Raw genomic sequence first — 23939 nt, 5'->3', positions numbered from 1 at the left:
TAAGGGCCAGATGCAGGTAATAGCTAGACATCAATAAGTATGTGGGGATTGGAAATATATCAGAGTTTAGACTGTTTGCCTAGCATGCACAAAAACCCTAGCCATAGTCCCCAGCACTGCAAAATGACAAGATGATGAAAAGAAAGTTTTAAAAGCCCTCTGCAGGCAGATCTCTGAGCCCTGGAACTCACTCTGTTGACCAGGCTGGCCTCGAACTCACAGAGATCCTCCTGCCTCTTCCTTCCGAGTGCTGGGATTAAAAGTATGTGCCACCAATGCCTGGCCTGAAAAGGGTCTTATGACCTAATATCAGATAAGGTAGATCAGATAATTATTCTGCAGCCAGCCAAAGGCTGGAAATGGCAAGAATTTCAGTGTCCCAACTCGGGAGGGATTTATAGCCAGGGATTGTGGTCATGAACCAAAAAAATACAAAACATTGTATCATGGCTCTTGTATTCCTGATTGGTTGGAAGACAATGGGTGCTGGGGTGAATAAAAGGCTGGAAATGTGGTTGTCCTTTGATGCCTTCAAGCAGTTGGACTATAGCTAGGTTTTTGGGTTTTTGTTTTGTTTTTTGTGAGGCAGGGTCTTGCTATGTAGCCCAGACTAGCTTCATAATTGTGGCAATCCTGTTTTTGCTTCCTGAGTACTGGGATTATAGGCCTGAGTAATCACATCTAACCATGTCTCCTCCTCCTCCTCCTCCTCCTCCTCCTCCTCCTCCTCCTCCTCCTCCTCCTCCTCCTCCTCCTCCTCCTTCTTCTTCTTCTTCTTTTTTGGTTTTTCGAGACAGGGTTTCTCTGTGGCTTTGGAGCCTATCCTGGAACTAGCTCTTGTAGACCAGACTGGTCTTGAACTCACTGAGATCCACCTACCTCTGCCTCCCGAGTACTAGGATTAAAGGCGTGTGCCACCAACGCCTGGCCCTCCTCTCCTTCTTGAAAGTGGGCATCCCTCTGTAGCCCATGCTGGTATCACTACTCTCCAGACTCAGCTACCCAAGTAGCTGGGATAAAACTGCTCCTGAGTCTGGCTCTCTTCAGTTTTGTCATTGCTAGCCACACACGACAAGTGCTCTGCTACTGAGCAATATCTATAGTCCTTCTTCCCATGCTATAGAAACACGCACACCTCTTTATCTCACAGTGATGCTATCTAGATATCTACAGATTTTCTCAACTCTTTCTTCAAACATCATCTTAACAAAGCCTATCGTTATAATACCTAGAAGGGTAGCTCAGACTTAAAATTGTGCCCTACTACTCTTGGACTCCTATAACCAGTCTACATACACATGAGTATGTGTGTGCACACAGGAGTTCTGTGACATACAAGTGGCAATCAGAGGATAATTTGGAGTCAGTTCTCTACTTATGTGGTTTCCAGGGATCAAACTTGGGTTACTAGGCTTGGCAGCAAGCAGATTCACTCACTGAATCATCTTGGAGGCCATGTGCTTGCAGTTTTAATCTATCCATGTCACATGTGTGGTTCACTTGCCATTGCTGGCCTATGGGTGTCCAAGGGCAACCACAGCTATAGTCCAACTGCTTGAAGGCATCAGAGGACAACCACATGCATTGTTATTTCCAGCCTTTTATTCACCCCAGCACCCATTGCCTTCCAGCCAATCAGGAATACAAGAGCCATGAGAGCTCTGAAAGTGGATTTTACTCAATGATGGGGTGTTTGCCTTGTTTTTTCAAAGCTCTGGGCTTGAGTCCCAGCTCCACATAAAAACATGCTTGTATAGAAAATGCCCCTCTCCCCAGTCTGTTTGTTCCAGGTCATGGTGGACCCCTATTAGATAAGACCAGCCAATTGGGTGTTTGGTTGGTGATGTGTAGTTTCTCAGGATGAATTCCCTTTGCTGTTTAGTTATTGTGGTGGTCTGGTATTTTTAGCGCATTATGAAATAAGAGGGGAAACCACTTTCCAGGATGATCTTAAAGTCAGCTTCCTTCTTATCAGATAACTTCTCTTTGTGGCACTGTTGATCTTTTTTTTTTTTTTGCATTTGTTTGCCTTTTGAAATGAAGTCTCAAGTAGTCTAGGCTGGCCTCAAACTTGATATGAAGCCAAGGATTACCTTGAACTATTTATTTATCTTCCTGCCTCCACCTCTCAAGTGCCTGGATACTAGGTATGGACCAGCAGGCCCAGTCTTTAATATGTTGCATAAATGATCAGATGATTCTGAGACATGGAAGGATACTGAAATTCATACACAAGTAAAATATGTAATAATAAAAAATAAAGAAATAATTCCAGTTGGAATTCATGATGCTGTTTTCCATTTGATAACACTCTTGGTGAGATTTGGGGAGAATTCCATTACTCCTGGGATTGTGAATTGATTTTAAATTATTATTATTATTATTACTACTATTATTATTAATGGGTGTTTTGTCTGCATGTATGTCTGTGTACCTTATGCATACCTGGTGCCCAGAAAGCTAGAGAAAGTGTTGGGTCCCTGGGACTGGAGTGACAGATGCTGTCAGTCTCCCTGTGGGTTCTGAGAAACAAATCTGGGTCTTTTTGGAAGAGCAGATAGTGTTTTTAACCATTGAGCCCTCTCTCCAGCCCTTGATTTTAAATTTTTATGGAGGGACTTTAGTGGAAAATCTATGAAAAGGATAAATAAAGCATGCGATATAACAGCTGCCCTTTTGGGGTGGGGGGTAGTCTGTGAAAGAAATACATATCTGTAAGGATTGCTTGCTGTTCCTAGTTACTCATTTAGTTATTTGCTGTGTGTTATAGGGAGCAAACTCAAACTTAAGTGTGACAAGGTCTCTCCCACTGAGCTACAATGTTGTTTTCAGTAAACTTGGAAACCTTTCAAATGGTCATAACAAAGAACTTGCTAAATAAATAGATTAGCCAAAGAATGTACTGCTTAAAGCTAGAGCTGTCAGTGTGGTTTCTTATCTTTGGAGCACTGCATCCCTAAGGATAAATGTCCAAGTTACATTATTACATGGATAAAAAAGCAAGATGCAGAACAAAGCTTGTCATTTTTTAGTTAGAAACAAAAGAGGAGAAAAGCAAATACACTTGTATCAGCTTGCATGAAGATTAATAGGAAACTGGGTATGTTAGTGACCAATTTAGTCTCCACACTCAAGAGGGTCAGGAGAATTGCTGCCAGTCCGAGGACAGCCTGAGATAAAGAAGACTTCAGCAACAATAAGAGAGCGAGCAAGGGACCAAGCTCAGAGATAGGAGCATGTGCTTAGCCAGGTGTGGTTGAGCACACTTTAGTCCTCAGCATGCAGGAGGCAGAAGCAGCCTGTGAGTTCAAGACCAGCCTGGTCTACATAGCAAGTTGCAGGATTAACAGAACAACATACTAAAACCCTGTCTCAAAAAAACAAAAACAAAAACCCCAAACAACAGCAAAACCTGAAAGCCAAAAAACCAAGAAACCAAAAAAAAGCAATAAATCAAATAACATGAACGAACAAACAAAAACAAAACACGTGTTTGGCATGCACCCTGTCCTGAATCATTACCAGCTTCTCAAATAGACTAATAAAAATGTTGTGGCAAAGGACAGCCGAGGTCAATAAGAATTTTCTTGGCATATTTTTGTATGGTTTTCAATATTTTAAACAAATAGGCTCTCTATCCTATGGGTAAATTAAAGGGACCAGATTAGCTACATGTAGTAAGTTGGAGTAGTATGAAGTGATATTTTTGTGTGCATTATGAACCTGCTAATGCGTGGGTATCAAACCAAAAACAAAAGGATCATAGGATTAGGCCACACCCACATTCTCAAGGAAGCCTAACTCTCTTTCTTTGTCTAGGCTCTCTTATCAGTTTATCTTTTTGGGCTTCCCATGATAACATCCATGCTGCCTCGTAAACCTTCCTTGAAAGTGTGCTAGTATCTGATGTGTGATCCTACACTCTTACAGTTTTGTCAGTTCTGGGTCCTGGTCTGGCCTCTTGAAGGGCACCCATCTTAGTTTTTGTGGGGAGTGTGGTTTTATTAGACAGTATATGTGGCCTTTGAATACCTATGCTGTTCCTCATGATCATTATTTCTGTTCAGTAAACAATGGCAGAAAACTTGGCTACCTATAGAATTAAGACATTGTAAAGAGGGAACCAGAGTCACATAGTAAGTGACATAAAAAGTTTGGTCAGGATCCTAGAGCCCTCATCCAGTGGCTGATGGAAGCAGAGGCAGACACCCACAGCTATACACTGAACTGAACTCTGGAACCCAGTTGCAGAGAGGGAGGAATGAAAATCAAACGGGTCAGGACCAGGCTGGTGAATCCCACAGAAACAGCTGGCCCGAACAAGGGGGAGCACATGGGCCCCAGACTGCTGTCTGGGAGGCCATCACGGGACTGATCCAGACCCCTGAATGTGGATGTCAACGAGGAGGCCTCGGCACTCTATGGGGCCTCTGGTAGTGGATCAGTATTTTTCCCTGGTCCAAGAAGGGACTTTGAGAGCCCATCCCACGTGAAGAGATGCTCTTTCAGGCTGGACACATGGGGGAGGTCCTAGGCCCGGCTCAGGATGATGATGTGGAATTTGGGGAGCCCCCATGGAGGGCCCTAGCTCCATGGGGAGCAGGGGAAGGGGAGGTTGGTGGGGGTTGGGGGTGAGGGGAGGGAGAAGGAGAAGGGATTGACATGTGAAGCAAGCGTGTTCCTAATTTAAACTAATTAAAATAAATAAATAAATAAATAAATAAATAAATAAATAGTCAATGCAAAAAGAAACTTGGTCTGGAGAGATAGTTAAGTGGCTTAAGAGCACTTGCTGTTCTTGCAGAGAACCCAGATTTTGTTCTCAGCATCCACATGGTAGCTCAAAAATGTCTGTATCTCCAGTTTTAAAGGATCCAATGCACACTTCTAGCATGTATGTAGCACATATACATAAATCCAGGAAAATAACATAAATATAAAGTCAAAATACATATTTTAAAAAAAAATAAAAGAGGAAGTTTGTTCTCAACAATATAACAATATACATATTTCAAACTTCATATATAAAAGATAATGTCAGAGAACCATTGTAAACTGGAAGGCAAATAAATATTTGCTTCATATTTTCTACAAAAAAAACAGTTTGGTCAGGACTTTAATTTCAAAATCAAAATTACAGCTGGATGTGGTGGCATACTCCTTTAATCATAGCTCGGGGAGGCAGAGAGATAGGTGATCTCTGTGATTCTGAGGTCAACCAGGACTCCATAGGAAGAGTCTGTCCTTAAACAAAACAAAACACCACCACCAAAAAAAACAAAAACAACAACAACAAAAAACCTTTAACTGAGTGTGATAGCTCATACTTAGAATCTCAGCTCTTGAGTCAAAGGGAGGTGAATTCAAGGCCAGCCTAGGCTATACAGTGTAATAATCCAGATGAGCCAGGGAAATGAGACCCAGTTTCAAAGCCAAACAAAGGACCCAACACAAAGCTAGCTTTTGTGGGGGTTTGAAAGAAAAATGGCTCCCAAAATGAGTATGGCGTTGTTGGAGGAAGTGTGTCACTGCAGGGGAGGGCTTTAAGGTCTCTTTTATTTAAGCTGTACCCAGTGTGATTTTCAGTCGATTTCCTGTTGTCTACAAGATGTAGCACTCAACTCCGGCACCTTGACTGCCTGCATGCCACCATGTTCCTTGTCATGATGATAATGGACTGAACCTCTGAAACTGTAAGTGAGTCCCCAATTCAATCTCTTCTTTATAAGAGTTGCTGTGATCATGTTTCATCACAGCAACCTAACTAAGGCAGTATGGCTACCTTAAAAAATAAATAAATAAAGGAAATCTCTTTAAAAACCTGTCCAAGGCTAAACCAAAAAAAAAAAAAAAAAAAGAAAGAAAGAAAAGCCAGGTGTTGGTGGCACATGCCCTAATCCCAACACTCGGGAGGCAGATCTCTGTGAGTTCAAGGCCAGCCTGGTCTCCAGAGTGAGTGCCAGGATAGGCTCCAAAGCTACACAGAGAAAACCTGTCTCAAAAAAACCAAAAAAAAAAAAAAAAAAAAGAAAAAAGAAAAACTTGTCCAAGGCCACATGAGTAGGAAGCCAGGCTGAACATCTAAAGTCCATGGACACAGTTATGAGCTCTGCCATGATGGCCCTTGTTACATTTCCTTAAGCACATTCCTATGCTGTGTGAGCATAGCATTGTATGCTAGCAGTCAGGATTGTGCAGGCTTTTTTTGAGCCATTGTTGAGGAGTTTGACTAATGATAACTCTTTAGCATGCTCTTTTTTTTTTTTTTCTTGTTTTTCAAGATGGGTTTCTCTGTGTTGCTTTGGAGGCTGTCCTGGAACTCACTCTGTAGACCAGATTGGCTTCCAACTTACAGAGATCGGCCTGCCTCTGCCTCCCGAGTGCTGGGATTAAAGTCTCATGCCATCAACACCTGGCTAGCATGTTCTTGCTAGACTGGAATGTCCAGAGGTCTTCTGAGTGTAGCTCTTTTGTTTTCAAGTTAAGGTTGAGAATTTAGGTTTGAAAGTTAACAGTGAACCCAACCCTGGACAAGGCAGGATTTTTTTCCTATTTGGAGGTGGACAGAATTCTTTTTAAATCTCTCAGGGCTGGTCTCAGACTCCTTCCTGATCCTCCTGCTTTAGGCTCGTAAGTGCTGGAGTTTACAGGCACATGCTGTCAAACTTAGTCAGTCCAATGCCTTTCTTTTTATATTTATTTACTCATTTATTGTCTGTGGCAAGTGGATGAGGATACATGCATCTAGAGACCTTATCCCATCGAGACAGAGTCTCTCTTCCTCACTGAACCTGGCATTAGGCTAATAACTTTCTGTCTGAAGACACATTCACTATCTCCAGCCCCCGGTTAAGCCATCACCTTCGTAGTGGGAATCACATGTATTGAGTGATTAAAAAACCTCGTTTGTCCATCCTTGGCAAAGTCAGGCACCATCAGGCACGTGTTCTTTGTATTGTTCGATTATTCACTGCCTTACCATAAATTTAGTTTGGAGTATGTTCCTCAAATTGCTTGGGATTTTCCAGAGTTGGCTGAATTTATTTAAATGTAAACACAGGAAATGCAGTCACAATTGATTCCTCAGGTACAACTTATTTTGAAATTACTGTGTATACAATGGCTTCAACAACTTCTAAATCATGAGCAAAAGAAAAATTACTCCTGATTGCTGCCACTGAATCTGAAATGTGTTTTGGATTCTTGCTTGGTTGAATTCATGTATTCAATAGATATGGATGGACAAATGGTCTACCTCTGATCTTGTGTAATGGCATCATTTAATTCGAGCTTAAAGAGAACATAAAAAACAAAAGGGCTCACACTCAAAGTCTCTTGGCAGTCCTTCAATACATTCATTGAATTTCCACATCTGGTGGAAGGAATTACTCAACGTTTTCTTATCATGTAATATGTAATATCAGAGACTTGACAGATTCATGTAGTTCTTTTTTTTTTTTTTTTTAAGATAGGGTATCATTATGTAGCCCTGGCTAGCCTGGTACTCAATATGTGGCTTAGGCTGGCCTTGAACTCACAGACAGAGCTCTGCTTGCCTCTGCCTCCTGAGTGCTGGGATTAAAAATTTACACTATCTAACCCAGCATGAAGACATTTTTCACTGATATAAGAACTCTTTTACTTTTACTAATGATAATGTACAAACAATACTATTATAACTTATTACTATTTATTAATTTTTAAGTTAGCATAAAAAATGATAAGTTTAATTATGGAATATGTATTTTGTTTTTGTTTATATTTTTCCTACAAGGGATCCCCATTCCTTCTGTCCTTGTCTTGCATGTCTCTTACTCCTTCCACAAACTAGACTCATCTTCCATTGTCTGCTGTCCCCACCTTTCCCAATAATATTATTCTATAAATTTTGTATATGTGGCCAGATTTTATTTGCTGCTTAGAAAAATTTCCTGAAGTATTCTTGAAAGAAAATTGGCTCATGCAATTAGGTACCATTTTATCTGTGAATAGAAAACCCCAAATCTGATAATTCTTACCTGATCAACTGTGACTGAAATTTTATCTCAAATAGTTTGCTGATTTTTTTTTTTTTTGAGACAAGAGTTTCACACCATTAGCCTAGGTTTTTTTTTTTTTTTAATCTCCTAGCTATATACTTTCTTGAATGTAATCCCACTAGGTTATTCCCTTCACTTTCCAAACACACACACATCTACTTAGCTCCTGTCCCTAGTGCACTTAAAGTGTTCATGAGTGACGAGCACTGTGGGGCATCTTTCCGGGGTTGCTTTTTTACACCCTAAGGTGGAGCCAGGAAAGCCTGATGTTCTCATCAGACTTAGTCACCAGGTGAATGTGCTGCCCAAGAGCTCAGACCATATCTGCCATTAGTCTGTTCCTGGCTCTTGTCCCTTCCCCCTGGTCCACTCAGCCCTGAGCTCAAGGGCACCGTGCATGTGGACAGCTTTCTGCAGCCCTCCTTGAGTGTAGGACGGGAACAGCAAGGAGTCAAGGTGTTGGTTACCAGCCGCTTTCAGCCTCTTTACATCCCTTTAAAAGTTAGAGGTGCCTGCTTTCTGCTTGCACAAGCTTCTTGTAGAGTTTCCCCAAATGCTTGGTTTGTGTCTTTTCATGGTGATCAATTTTCAACATATACATTTTGGAGCTGTTTTTAAAAGTGGAAGCACCCTGAACCCATTACATGTTGGGAACACCTTTGTCATCATTTTTAAGCTGGAAAGGAGGCTTTTTTTTTTTTTTTTTTTTTTTAACCTGGCACCAACAAAAAGAAAATAGAACATGCCAAACACTTCCTCTGAATGGAATTGGGTGCCTGTGCGTGCACTTTGACACTGGGCCATGCTCTCAAGTCTTCAACACTGCTTTCTGAGTTACCTAAGTAACAAATTTGTTGTTTTTGAGACAGGGTTTCCTTGTGTAGCTTTGGAGCCTGTCCTGGAACTAGGTCTTGTAGACCAGGCTGGTCTTGAACTCACAGAGACCTGCCTCTGACTCCCAAGTACTAGGATTAAAGGATTGTGCCAGCACCACCCAGCTAAAACTTGCTTTCTTTGAAGCTGTCCTGGAACTCCCGGCTCTGTAGACTAGGCTGGCCTCAAACTCACAGAGATCCACCTGCCTCTGCCTCCCGAGTGATGGGATTAAAGACGTGTGCTACCAACACCCCGAAGACTTTCTTTGAGAAATTGGAGCCTCTTTTTGCTAAGATAATTGACCCAATGAGTGTACCTTCAATATTCTAGCAGGCATGTTCAACCCATGGCCTTAAGACTGCTTATAGCTGGGGACGGCTATGAATGAGGTCCCTTCCTGTGTGGCTTCCATATAGTACTCAGTAGTGATCAATAATATTGCTCAACTTTTTGTTCTTATACATAAATCCAGTCACTATAAGTGGTGTGTTTATATGTACTTAATATATCAACTATGGAATTTCCGAGCATATTTTTAGTTACATTAATTTAAAATAGTCTCGCTCAATTCATATTGAGCTTATCAGGTGGGTTTGAGAAATAATCATGCTGTTTATTTTAACCATTTTCTATCTTTTATTCATATGTGTCTTAGTTAGGGTTTCTGTTGCTGTGAAGACCATGACCATGACAACTCTTATAAAGGAAAACATTTAATTGTAGATGCTTGCTTACAGTTCAGAGGTTTAGTCCTTCGTGGTGCTGGAGAGGTGGCTGAATGTCCTTCATCTTGGCTTCCAGTCAGCAGGAAGGGGTCATCTCAATGGGTGTGGCTTGAGTATATGAGACCTCAATGCCCATCTCCACAGTGATACACTTCCTCCAAGACCACACACACACACACACACACACACACACACACACACACACACACACACACGCCAAAAAGCCACACCTGCTAATAGTGCCACCCCTTTGGAGCCCATTTTCTTTCAAACTTCCAAAGTGTGTGTAGTGTCTTCATGTATGTGTGAGTACAGGTATGGGTGCAGGTGCAGGTATGGGTGTGTATGTGTGTACGTGTGCGCACTCACGTGCACTTGAGCAGGTGTGCATACTTGTGGATGCTGGAGGACAAACTCAATTACTCTCCATCTGTTTCTTGAGATAAGATCTCTCACTGATTCATCTAGTCTAGCTGGCTAGGCAGTGAGCCCCTCAGGATTACACGTGTGAGATACCACACCTAGATTTTCCATGTGGGTGCTGGGAATTGAGTTCAACAAGCACTTTACTGACAGATCTTCTCCCTAGCCCTAAATGTCATCCTTTTTTGGTAGAAAAACAAATTTTAGGGTTTTGTTTATTTGTTTATGTTTGTTTTTTGAGACATGGTTTCTCTGTGGCTTTGGAGGCTGTCCTGGAACTAGCTCTTGTAGACCTGGCTGGCCTCAAACTCACAGAGATCCGCCTGCCTCTGCCTCCCAAGTGCTGGGATTAAAGGCGTGCACCACCACCGCCTGGTAATTTTAGGTTTCTTTACAGCTCAAACTAAAAATACTTTAGAACAACTTCAGGTGACACTGTTGAAATTCAGTGTATTAACACCTAGGAAGTTCAATATGAAATGGACCAGTTATCTGTCCAGGGGTTGGAATTGAAATTCCTTTTGAAATAATTCAGAAATTTTATTTTGTTCCTTCTCAGTGACACAGGAACCACACCTCCAGAGAGTGGTATTTTTGGATTCATGATAAACTTCTCTGCATTTCTTGGTAAGTACACGATTATTATGAGGAATTTAGTCTTATGTGAAATAAAATGTTATAGTTTGTGTACTTTACAAAAAAGTACATTTTTTTTGTTTGTTTTTTTCAAGACAGGGTTTCTCTGTATTGCTTTGGAGGTTGTCCTGGGACTCACTCTGTATACCAAGCTGGCCTCGAACTCACAGAGATCTCCTGCCTCTGCCTCCCAAGTGCTGAAAAAGCACATGTTTTTGTAACTAGCATTTTGCACTACTTTGTGCATGTTAGAGTATGTTAAAAAATCCCAAATTATGTATAGCCTCATTATAGAACTAAACTTTATCTGGTAATCTGACACAGGGTTTGCAAGAGGTAGTTTTAAATCCCAAACTTCTGACATGGAGTTAATATTTTTATTTTATTTAAGATTTATTTTTATTATTTGTGTGTGTGCATGTTGGTGATTAATTTTAACTATTGGTGTGTGTACACAAACATGCATGTGTCAGTGCCCTTGGGGGCTAGAAAGAGGAAGTCAGATCTCTTAGAGTTACAAGCATGTTATTTTATTTTATTTTATTTTTTTGACAAGACCTTCTATGGTAAGTTACAAGTTCTATGGTAAGACCTCAGTGTAGGTGCTGGGATCTTAAGTTCAATCCTCATGACAGAACAACAAGATTTCTTAACTGGTGAGTCATCTCTAGCCCTAAAATGGATTTTCAGTGTAATTTAGTTTTAAAAAACTTATTTGTATCACAATACTTGGGAAGCAGAGGCAGGCGAATTTCTGTGTTTGAGGCCAGCCTGGTCTACAGAGAGAGTTCCAGGACAGTCAGGGCTACACAGAGAAACCCTGTTTCCACCCCTTCCTGCCTAAAACCAACCAACAACAAAAAGTCAACACCAACAACAAAAAAAGCCTTATTTGTAGCCAAGGCGCTTGTGTAGTTCCTTGCATAAGGCGATGTCTTAAAATGTGTTCTGAGGGCAGCTTACCTGGAATCATCTGGGGTTAGAAGCATGTTCTGGAGCTACCTACAGATCCACTCAGTCAGGAATACATGGAGCCAGGGTGTAGATCTGTGACAGACCTCTTGCTTGGCATGTGGGCAGTACTGGGTTTGTTCCATAAATCCAAAACAAAACCATTTAGGGGACTTGGATGCTTTTTCCAGATTGGGAACTGCTGACCTCTGAGGAGAAATAGAAAAAGATAAAACGAGAGTAATTTTTATCTCAGGTGTGACTTTTTTTCCTTTTTCCATTTCTCAGAAGCCAGGCGGAAATAAATTATGGGATGCAATCTTGTCATGAGCCAATTAATTTCATGTACACTGATTTCAATTGCTTCATGGTTGATAAAGGTTTCTGTCTACTACTAGAGGATTGGAGGATATAGATGTCAGATGTGGGGCTCTCAACCCTCCTTTTATCCTCCGCCCAGTGGAACCACCAGGTCCCTTTGTATAACCAACACTCCTTCCCTCTCTGTTCAGTAGAGTAGGCCAGGAGGATTTCCTGGAACCCTTTTGAGTGACTGGGCAACTTTAGAATTTGTGCAATTTGGTAGAAAATTTCACTTGTTCACCCATTTGTAGGTGCTTCCAGCTGGGTTTGGAGGTGAGAACGGGGAAGGAGAGAGGGCCAGTCAGTTCCAATGCCTTTTTATGCATCTTTACCCAGCCCGACTTAGAATAAGTAATTGTTTGGCCACAATCAATGATAGGTTCAGGCTTTAGACACAATGCATGACATGAATATATCCAAATTTGAAATTGGGATAAGTGTTCAGTTTTAGCTTTTTCCCTTTCAAATAAAGTCTTGCTGTACAGCCAGGGCCACTTATACTTGTTGCGTAGACCAGAGGTTGCACAGAGCTTGCAATTCTTCTTCAGCCTTCTGAAAGCTGGGAGTACAGCCTTGTGCCATTGCCCCTTGCTAGCCAGCTTTTTATTTACTTAGTTTTTACTTTAAAAAATTTTCAGATAAGGTCTCTTCTAGGTTGCCCAGTGTGGCCTTAACTGTGTCAATACACACAAAGTTCACCTTATCATATTGAGGGCTACACATTTTACGCACTTTAAAAACAGACCAGAAGAAAAAAAGTTAATATTAACAGTAGACAGAAGAATGGTGAGCAGAATGTGTCCAAGCCGTGTGTGTGCGTGCGCGCGCGCGTGTGTGTGTGTGTGTGTGTGTGTGTGTGTGTGTGTGTGTGTGTGTATGTATTTAACCTTAGAATACTGCTCTGAAAATGTGCCCCAAACTTACAAATCAGAAATGTTAATGGAGTATTATTTGTAATTGGAAACCCCAGGGGGAAAAGTAGAAATCCATCTATAAGAGAAGGGAGAAATAAAGACAGGATTTCACACACTGAAAAGGACAGTGTAGATTTATTTTGCAGTGACTTGGAAAATTCTTCATGGTACATTGTTAAGCCAGAAAAGCAAATCATAGAATAATTTGTGGAGTGCAATGCTCTTTACATGAAAATAGCCAAGGTAGGGATGTGTGTGTGTGTGTGTGTGTGTGCGCGCGCGCGCACGCGCGCATGTGCGTGAGTGCTCTCACTGCATGGGACAGAGAATGGGAACAACAAAATGTGTTGCAATCAGGACTTTTTTCTTTCTTTCCCGTGCTGGGAATCAAACCCAAGGCCTCATGCTACACTCCCAGCCATAATTAAGAAAATTTATATATATAAAAAGAAAAACAAAGATTCACACATGTTCTTGTTGTTCATTAAAAGAATTGGGGCTTAACATTCACCAGACTGTACTTTTTTTTCAGGTGCAGCTACGATGTATACAAGATATAAAATAGTGGAGAAGCAAAATGAGACCTGCTATTTTGGCACTCCTGTCTTTAACTTGGTGTCATTAGTTCTTGGATTGGTGGGATGTATCGGAATGGGCATTGTAGCCAATTTTCAGGTATGGCCTGAGTGTTTTGGGGTGGTTGACAATGAAAGAGTCCAGGTATGATTAGAGAAGCAGGAAATCAAGAAACCAGGTTGTGCTGGGAGAGCAATGAGATGGTCAATGAACTAGGATTGGGTTGATTGAGTTTTAACATGGTCATCAGTCTTGCTTGGGACTTGGGAGAGAAGGGGTTAATATGTGGACGATAATGAGAGTGTATACCTCAAACAGTGCTGGAGGCTCAACACTGCTCCCTGTTTGCTCATTATTTTTTTAAAGACAGTTCTTTGCTATCTGTATGACTCAGCTTGGTCTGGAACTCAAGGCAGTCCTTTTAATCTCTCTCTCCCTCTCCCTCTCCCTCTCTCTCTCTCTCTCTCTCTCTCTCTCTCTCTCTCTCTCTGTCTCTCTCTTACACACACACACACACACACACACACACACACACACACTCTTAACCTTGAAACTGCTAATGCTTAGTTCTTCTGCCCCAACCTTCTGAGTGCAGGGATTGCAGACATGGTGTGCCATGCCTGGCTTCCCAGTTCATATCCATCTAGTCCGAAGCAGGAGGAGCTATTTTAGCTTTGTAAACGATTTTCCTCAGAGTGAATGTTTATGATTCTGACACTGCTTATGATGCATCTGGTATTCAAAGACAATCACCTGACCTCTCCCTTTTGTAGATGAAGATTTGGTTTGTGGAGGTGAAATCATTTACTCAGATTTATTCAGTGAATTAGTTTGCAGAACCAAAATATGGCCCTGTTCCAGTTGCCATACTTTGCTCTAACTTGTAGATTCCTGTTCATCCCACAATCTTTCCCAAGGAAGATTTGGTTTGTTTATGGAGAAGCTATTTAATATCTTAGAGAAATCTGTGAACTTCATGTTCATACTACTGATAGTACCCACCTCATGAGACCGTTGCAAGGACTGGATCATCGAATCAGTGTACAGTAGCCAAGAGTCTGCACTTAGTGGCTGTGGTAGTCATAGCCACTGTGATGGTCCTGCACTCTACTGTTCTCTCCAAGTGAGAGTAGGATGGGCTACTACAGGATGGGAGGCCTTGGGTTCTGCCCAGGGGAATCTGTAACCTTTTCCCCCCAGCAATGACCTTGTATGATGCTTGTTTTTACAAAAAGATGGCAGGCTTCACTCTAGTGAGCTGCTCAAGCACATACCACAGGCAGGAATCAGCACACACCTCCTAAGTTACCTGTAGTCCATCCATTGTCTAATGTCTACCCCTGTGTGGAACGGGACCACCATCAGAGTGGCCTCAGCCTGACCTGAGCCCCACAGGCTCACCATCTCCACACTCACCGAGGGAGATGCCCTCTGTTAGCGTTAGTGGGGTGGGGGTGAGCATAGGGGTGGGGATGGGGATAGGGGCTTAGTGTGCCAGAGCATTATCAGTGTGTGAATGTGAGGGAGGGTGGTATGCATTTTATCATATCACTGTCGCCTCTGAATTACACTATTAAGCCGTAAGTGCCGCTTTTAAAATCATAGAGGACGCGCTTTATTAGGAAAATGTAGGTGTTTAGAAAGTGGATTTAAAAAAAAAAAAACAAACTCTCCTTTAAGGCTTCCTGGAATTAATTCTTTACAAAACCCCAGGCACAGGATCTTTACGACTTCCATGGGAGTCAACTGTTTGCCTAGTCAGTGCTCTCATAAAGTTTCCATCCAGCTTCCTTTGAGGTTCCGTGGTTCATTTTTAGCATGCAATAGCCGTGGACCTGGAGAAGAATCTGAGGTATGAGTCCAGGAGACAGTGGAGGCTCTGCTAGTTTGATCATTTAAATCCACTGATGTTTGAAGCTTGCTTCCCCAATTGTGGGTGGGCAGGATGCCTGCCTTGGTTTGACTCATTTATTTCTGTCAGTGTTTCATTTTCTTTGGGAATTTTCTCCTATGAGATGATAACATAAGACAACAAGTTAAGTAAAATGAGCCAGGGGCTGCGGAGATTGCTCTGTCTACTGATAAAGTGCCTTCTGTGTAAGCTGGTGAACCTGAGTTAATCCCTAGAGTCCTTGTAACTCAGATCTGATGGCACCAGCACTGGGGAAGCAGTGACCTGCAGATCCCTGGCCAGTCAGCTTAAGGTAACTGGTGAGTTACAGATCAGTGAGATACCCTGTCCAAACAAGGAGGGTGGCTCTTGAGAAATGATATCTGAGGTTGACCTCTGCTTTCTGTGTGGATACATGAACATACACATATTTGCACCCATATAAACAGACACAAAAAAGACAAATACTGTATGGTCTCCCTCATAGGTAGAACCTAAAAGCTGAAGCAAGAGAACACTAACCTTTTATTTTTATAAATAAATTTTATTTTAGTGTTTATTTTATGGAATGAAAAGGTGACTGAAGTCTGGGCAGTGGTGGCACACGTCTTTAATCCCAGCACTTAGGAGGCAGAGGCAGGCAAATCTGGAGACCAGTGTAGTCTACAGAGTGAGTTCCAGGACAGCTAGGGCTACACAGAGAAACCCTACAGAGTGAGTTCCAGGACAGCTAGGGCTACACAGAGAAACCCTGTCTCAGAAAATCAAAAATTGAAATAAAACAAAAGGTGGCTGATTGTAGAACATGAAAAAAAAAAAAAAAAGCTATGCTTGTGTAGTCACAACCAAGTGGTTAAAGTGATGAACTAGGAAAAAAGCCAGTTAAGAGCTGTAGACCAGGGCATTGAGATGGTCCCTCAGATGACAACAGCCCTTGCTGTGAGGCCTGATGGCCTGTATTCAGTCCCCAAATCACCACAGAGGGAGAAAACTGACAGCTTGCACAGACACCCTCTCTCTCTTACAAAAAAGAGCCATAAGCCTCATTTATGTGGTGACGCACCTACTTTTGATTCGAGCACTCTGGAGGAAGTGAGGGAAGAGGATTATGAGTTAGAAGCCAGCCTCGATACATAGCAAGAGACCGACTCAATAAATAAGTAAACAAACAAACAAACAAGCCAGGCACAGTAGTACGCTTTCACCAAGAGACAGAGAGCATCTTGACTTAATCATTTCACATTATAAACATATACAAAACCTTACATAAATATCATAGATATATATCATTGTAAGTTAAAACTAATTTTTTAAAACTGAGATGTTCATTATGGTGAAAAAAAAAAATCCAAGGTTTAACCCGCTTAGTGTTTTCTGTACTTCATTGCCTTGAAACTTGGAAAAGTTTCCGAAGAACATACTGAGTCTCCATCTTATCCACTGAAAATTCATGTCTGACCTAAGAACCACACCCCCCCCTTCTAAAAGACAGGGGGCTGGGGATGTGGCTCAGTTGGCAGAATGCTTGCTTGGCATGCATGAAGGCCTGGGTTTAATCCCCAACATCTTATAATTCTGGGTATGGTGCAAGTCTGCCTATTGCATTTAGGAGATGGAGTCAGGGGGACTCAAAATTCAAGGTCAGCTTGAGAGGGAGTTTGAGGCCAACCTGGGCTACATGAAGCTCTGAGAAGGGAGAGGAGAGGAGAGAGAGATGGATTTTTGAGATGAGATCTCACTATGTAGCGCAGGCTGGCCATGAATGCTTGATACTCCTTCCTTGACTTCCTGAGTGCAGTGATCATGGGCGTGTAACACCACACCTAGTTTCAAGACCTCTTTAGTGACAGAGTACATATTCCATTGTGAAGAAGACACATTAGAGATGCAAATGCGGCAGAGTCTGGAGTCTTTTGATCTGATCATAGCAGGACATACGCTCTCAGCTTGCTCCAAAAGATGTGTCACGATGGCCAGGGTGGAGGAAGGAAATGTCCTCATAGTGGGAGGGGAAAATGTATTCAAATTGAGGATGCCCATTAGTGTGGAAAGCACCAGAATTCTGATTATTCCTGAAAGTGACTCGTTAGCAGATGATGCTTTGGTTTCTATTTTGCCCTCACCCAAATAGGCCTCACATTCAAGCAATAAAAGGAATTTTTTGTTTCTCTTGGTTCTTTTAAGATATTTTTAGAATTATGGTAAGACATATATAATATAGAATTTTCATCTTAAATACTTTTCTCATTATCACTCTGATGATTATTTTCCTGAATTCTGTAAGTACACACACATTTAAAGGGGCCCATATTTTAAAACATAGAATGTCCTTTGCTTTCTATATGGAACTATCTCTATGCCCATGTTAGATATCCTAGTTACAGAAAATAGCATGGTGTATTGTAGAATGTGGATGCAATTGTGCAGATACAGTGACTCACCTGCCTCAGTGCTGAGATTACAGTCTTGAGCTGCCTCATCTGGCTTCTAAATGTATAAATGCATTAAAATTTTATTTCTAGACAAGGTTTCTCTCTATAGCCCTGGCTGTCCTGGAACTCACTCTGTAAACCAAGCTGGCCATGAACTCACAGAGATCTGCCTGTTCCTGAGAGCTGGGATTAAAGGGTGCCCCATCATGCCCTGCTCCAAATGCAATCTTTGTAGGAGACCTGTCCTGTAGTCTTTACTGTGAGCATGCTTGTACGGCAGAACTGATGGCAGACCAAGATGGAGGGAGGCTCTAATTACCTTAAAGTCACAGTCTTATGGTGGAGTTAGGACTTTTGATTTAGAAGTGCCAGGCTCTAAAGCTCATTCCCCCAGAGCTACTCCAGGGTGGATGCTGTCTTTTTCCATATCTCACATACTGGATAATTGTGGAGCAAGAAGCTTCAGCAACAGGCATGAATCAATAACAGGAGGCTTTGCTCCATACTGATTCTCAGATAAACATCTACCTCCCTGACTGCTGATGGCTTACAATGGTTGTCAACCTGTGGGCCACAACCCCATTGTGGGGGGGTCAAATGACCCACCCACAGGAGTTGAATATCAGATATCTTACATATCAGATGTTTACATCACAATTCATAGCAGCAGCAAAACTACAGCTATCAAGTACCAACTTTTTTTTTTTTTTTTTTTTTTTTTTTTTTTTGTCTTTCGAGACAGGGTTTCTCTGTATGGCTTTGGAGCCTGCCTTGGAACTCACTTTGTAGACCAGGTTGGCCTCGAACTCAGAGATCCACCTGCCTCTGCCTCTGCCTCCTGAGTGCTGGGATTAAAGGTGTGCACCACCACTGCAGCAATGAAAACAATTTTCTGATTAGTCACCACAACATGAGGAACACTTTTAAAAGGGTCTCAGCACTAGCAAGGTTGAGAACCACTGGCTGGGAGACTCCCAGGGTGAGTGGACGAGTGCTGGCAGCTTCAGGTCAGCACTGTCCCATGGAGTAAGACCCATCTGTGATCTCCACAGGAGTTAGCTGTGCCTGTCGTCCATGATGGTGGTGCCCTTCTGGCTTTTGTCTGCGGTGTAGTTTACACGCTCCTGCAATCGATCATCTCCTACAAATCATGTCCCCAGTGGAACAGTCTCACGACATGCCATGTCCGGATGGCCATCTCTGCTGTTTCCTGCGCAGCTGTGGTCCCCAGTATCCTTTCCACGTGTCAATTGGAAGAATATGGCGAGGAAGAAGACTGTCCTAACTCAGGCCATAGCAGTAGCTAGAGGGACTGCTGAAGGTGGGGTCTTGCAGTAGGGAGAGAGACTCACTTGTGGGTAAGTGGAAGTCTATATAGCAGGGAGCAGCATGGGGTCACTGGGTAGAAGAGGACTAAGGTAGCTCAACTTCCTTGCCATAATTCTCATACAAGACACTTCAGGGCAATCAGACAGCTTGGGGGTAGATGGCTTTTAGCCAGATTGATCATACCAACTGTGAGGAGATGGGTTATTAGACTCAGTGTCGCTGTGGTACCTGATGTAAACAACTTATGGGGGGAGAAGGTTTAATTTGGGTTCACTGTTTTTGAGACTTCAGTCCATGGTTTCTTGGACTGGTGCACTCAGGCAAAGCATTATGGCAATTGGAGCATGAGGAGGCTGAATTTCTTCATTATGAACAGGAAAGAGAAAGCAAGGGACAGAGGGGAGGAAGAGAGACAGGAACAGGAGGAGGTGGGGGAAGGGGTCAGGGACATGAGTTCCCCAGCCCTGGCTAAGGACCGACCACAGCGATCTGCTTCCGATAGGTCCTACTTCTTAACATTTCCAGAATCTCCTCCAGACCCTGGCAGAACCTTTGGGGGTGGTGATGGAGACACTTTATATCTGTCTTAGTTACTTTTTGGTTGCTGTGAAGAGACACCATAACCAAGGCAACTTACAGAGGGGAGAGTTTATTTGGGGCTTATGGTTTCAGAGGGTTAGAGTCCATGACTCTCAATGGTGTGGGGGACCATGGTGGCAGACAGACATACTTGGCACTGGAGCAGTAGCTAAGAACTTATATTTTGGTCCATAGTCACAAGGCAGAGGAAGGTAACTGGGAATGGCAAGGACTTTTGAAATTTCAAAGCCCCAGTGACTCACCTCCAAGACCAAACCTCTGAATTCTTCCCAAACAGTTTCACTAACTGAGAACCAAACTTTAAAATATATGAGCCTGTTGGGGGGCCAGTCTTATTTAAACCACCACACTAACCTTAACCAGGATTTCGTTAAATTGGTTTTATATTCTAAATTTATATTTCAGTTAAATTGTTTTTTATATTGACATGAACAGATGGGCCCAGGAGAAAGGGTTGTCAGGATTCAGACTACATAGTTCAGCTAAGCGAAGAATCTTGGTCCCAGCAAGTCTGATGTTCTCTCTACACCCATGTCTAAAGCACTAAAAAGGAAAGGAAAAATTGCCAAGTGTCCATATTCTTCAGAGGACCAAATAGGAGAACAGTGTACACACTACAGAAGTATTAGATTCAAACAGACTTTGGGAATAGAAAAAAAGCAAGGACATTCCAGCCTGTTGACTTTTCCTTCCCACCGGTCATTTTCACAAGCCATATGAAAATATTTAGTTTTTTAAAAGTGTTTGGTTAAAGACATCAAATATTGGCATTGTATTTAAGGAAATAGCTTTGCGACATCTCAAGAGTCTGGACTCCGTGCCTACTGGAGACATGACAGTTTGGTTAACTCAACTTGACCTAGGATTTCCTTTTAAACTTCTGTCACTCACGACTAAGTCAACCAAAATGCATTGAGCCTTTTTGTAGTTTCGAACCTTGTTTTCAATATGAAGTTTACTTCGTTTTCTAATTTAGCCCTGAAATAAAGGAAATGAGTATTTAATCATGCTGATATATTCTGATCTAAAGGAAATGAAAGCTGGGCATGCAGGCACATGCTTATGTCTAGCTCACTGGCTTGGCAAAGGCATGAGGATGAGCCTGGGCTATGGGACTAGGGTCTTAAAGACCCGTTTCCTCCTTGTCCAGCCTCAATGTGACAGCTTTTGACCTTGTCTTATTGTGTCTTGTTTTGTCCAGTTTAGTTGTTGTCTCCTGGAGGCCTGCTCTTTTCTGAAGGGAAACGGAATGGGAGTGAATCTAGGGGAGATGAGGTGTTCAGGTGGGAAGGGGTAGAGGAAGGGGACACTGTGGTGGTGATGTGTTGTATCAAAGGAGAATCTATTTTCAATAATAAAAAAGAAAAGGGAAGCATTCCCCCGCCGTGTGTGTGTGTGTGTGTGTGTGTGTGTGTGTGTGTGTGTGTGTGTGTGCACGTGCACGTGCGTGCGTGTGCTTGCACATCTGTTGTGTGTGTGTGTGTTGTTTGTTTGAGACAGGTCTTGTTGTGTAACTTCTGCTGGCCAGTAGCCAACCAGTTTCAGCCTGGGTTTCAGTGCTGCGATGATTATAGGTGTGTGTGTGATCACACTCAGCTCCTCTCTCTCTCTCTCTCTCTCTCTCTCTCTCTCTCTCTCTCTCTCTCTTTCATGAAGTATTTAAACCAAGAAAATAAAAGTGATATGGTATTTCAAGGGTGGAAACTTCTCCACCGTTTGATCTTGTGTTAGATTGCAGAAAAAAAATGGATGCTGTTTTGCAAACAATGTAGGCCAGTTCATGATCTATAGTGGTCAAGCTCCATGACTCATCATGTCCTTTAAACTCTGAGCTCCGTGTTTCTATCCAAAAATAGAAGTTACATCAGATAGCCTAAGTATGCAATTTTGCTTTTGATTTTATTTATTATGGTTTGAGATAGAGTCTTATTCTGTAGCCCAGGCTGGCCATGACCTTCCCTCCCACACCCCACCCCACCCCCCACCCCCCACCCGCCCTTTTTTTCTCAGCCTCCAGAGTGTGGAGATTACACGTTCTTCCTCCTAGTTCTGAAACTAACTGTAAATCAGGCTGGCCTCGAACTCACGGAGATCCACCTGCCTCTGCCTCCCCAGTGCTGGGATTGAAGATGTGCACCACCACTGCCCAGCCTTGGAGAAATTTTTAATTATAAAATTTTCAACCAAGGAGGAACTGAGTCCTGACACTGAGAAATGTACTAACAAACTGCAGCCTTTGCTCTGAAGACAACTCCTTCCCTATTTCCTTGTCCTGTTTTAGTCTGAAGATGTTCATACTTTCTCTCGAAATACATTTCCTTAAATCTTTAGCTTGTGTTGACTGTAAAACTGTGTAAGTGGTGTTTGTATTGTCATAAACAGTTTCATGTGCAGGAAACCTTTCTTTGCTTCCAACTTCTAGAGGAAAATCTCTCAATACTCAAACCAGAGAGTCCCCAGCACAAGGGACATTTTGGCCTCCATTTCCCATCATTTCCATTTCCTGTTCTTATGTCCAGGAGGTTCAAATTCCTAAGCCAAGCCAAAGGTCAGAGACCCACACAGAAGCAGGCTAAGTCCCTGCAACAAACTCCCTTGAATGGATTTTAACAAACTTCCTCCTGAAAGTCTGTGGCCTTCAGCTTTTCAGTGGTGGCATTGCTTCTCGGGAAGCTGGTAAAGGCTCCTTAGAACGTCTGTCCATGTTTCTTACACACAAAACAGCCTCACAGAAACTGGTGTGGTGGTGGCTCATGCCTTTAATCCCAACACTCGGGAGGCAGAGGCAGGCGGATCTGTGTGAGTCTGAGGCCAGCCTGGTCTCCATAGTGAGTGCCAGGATAGGCTCCAAAGCTACACAGAGAAACCCTGTCTTGAAAAACCGAAAAAAAAAAAAAGCCAACCCCCCAAAACAAAACAACCCCCCCCCAAAAAAAAACCAAAACAAAAAAACCCCAGCTCCATTAACTCCTGAAGAAACTGAGCCACTGAGTGAGGCCAGTCCTTTTGTTTTTCTTTTCTTTCTAGCCCTGACTGTCCGGGAACTAACTCTGTAGACCAGGCTGGGCCAGAACTCAGAGATCCCCCCATCTCTGCCTCCCCAGTGCTGGGACTAAAGTCGTGTGCCACCATACCCAGCCATGAGGCCCATCATTTCATATCAAGGTTCTTAATTTCTCCTGCTTATTGGCTCATCTTGCCTCAGCTTCTAAAGCTTCCAAAAACTTCATAGAAGCCAGGCGCGATGGTAATAGTTCAAACCTGAGAGGGAGGGAGAGAGAGAGAGAGAGAGAGAGAGAGAGAGAGAGAGAGGAGAGAGGAGAGAGGGGGAGAGATAAAGGAGAGGAAGGAAGAAAAAAAAGAGAGGGGGGGGGAGGGAGGGAAAGGAAGAGAAGAAAGAGGAAACGGCTGGGCCGTGGTGGCACATGCCTATATTTCCAGCACTCAGGTGGCAGAGGCAGATCAAGGCCAGTCTGGTGTATTCCAGGACAGCCAGAGCTCCGTAGTAAGACAGGTTCATAAATAAATAAATAAACAAATAAGAAAGGGAGAGAAAAGAATAGAGAATGAAGAAAGGAAGAGAGAAGGAAAGTTTTAAGGGCTCTTGAAACATGTGACCTGAGACTTCTGGTTTCTTCAGCCTCATTGTGACACTTTGCCCTCCAGGCATGGTGGTTTCCTGTTCTCTGCTTGGTCTCTGCTCATCCCTTGGGTTTTTCTAGAGCTGGGCTTCTGGTCCATCACAGTAACTGTGACTTTCTGCATCCTTGAAATGTGGCTAGATCTTTCACAGATGTAAAAATACACACTCATGAGAAAAAAGGGAATAGAGACTAGATGACATCATTCGCTCCCTGTCCTTTTGCTTTTGTTGGTGGTTGTCTTTTTTGTTTTGTTTTGTTTTGGTCTGGGGTGAGTGGGCTTACACTCATTATGCAGCCTCGGCTGGCTTCAAACTTTTGATTTCTCTTATCCTAGCCTCCCATGTGTTGGGATTATTGATATGAGATCCTATACCAGTTTACACTAATAACTATTCTTATACATTAAAATGACATCATCACCAATTTTTTTATCATTTTTTAAATTGTGTGTGTGTGTGTGTGTGTGTGTGTGTGCATACAGGGTGCCCACAGAGGTCAGAAGAGGCATCAAGTGTCCTAGAGCTATGGTTTACAGGCAGT

The 23939-nt window shown here is 42.6% G+C and overlaps 1 protein-coding gene across 2 annotated transcripts in view; it reads left to right on the top strand.

Annotated features, from left to right (window-relative positions):
• The window catches only part of Dram1 (DNA damage regulated autophagy modulator 1), a 35375-nt gene that overhangs the window by 1861 nt on the left and 9575 nt on the right, over positions 1-23939 (top strand). For both annotated transcript variants that reach the window (XR_003480536.2, XM_027392563.2), the window contains exons 2-4: positions 10623-10690; positions 13460-13602; positions 18879-19056. Coding sequence is in view for 1 of the 2 variants with exons in the window: in XM_027392563.2 (XP_027248364.1) it covers positions 10623-10690; positions 13460-13602; positions 18879-19056 (389 nt within the window). In the remaining variant the exon portion in view is untranslated. The remainder of the gene's footprint in view (positions 1-10622; positions 10691-13459; positions 13603-18878; positions 19057-23939) is intronic.

The sequence above is a fragment of the Cricetulus griseus genome (genome assembly GCF_003668045.3).
Source record: "Cricetulus griseus strain 17A/GY chromosome 1 unlocalized genomic scaffold, alternate assembly CriGri-PICRH-1.0 chr1_0, whole genome shotgun sequence".
Lineage (NCBI taxonomy): Eukaryota > Metazoa > Chordata > Mammalia > Rodentia > Cricetidae > Cricetulus > Cricetulus griseus.
The sequence above is the reverse complement of the archived record's forward strand: the minus strand, read 5'-3'. Positions and strand labels throughout refer to the sequence as shown.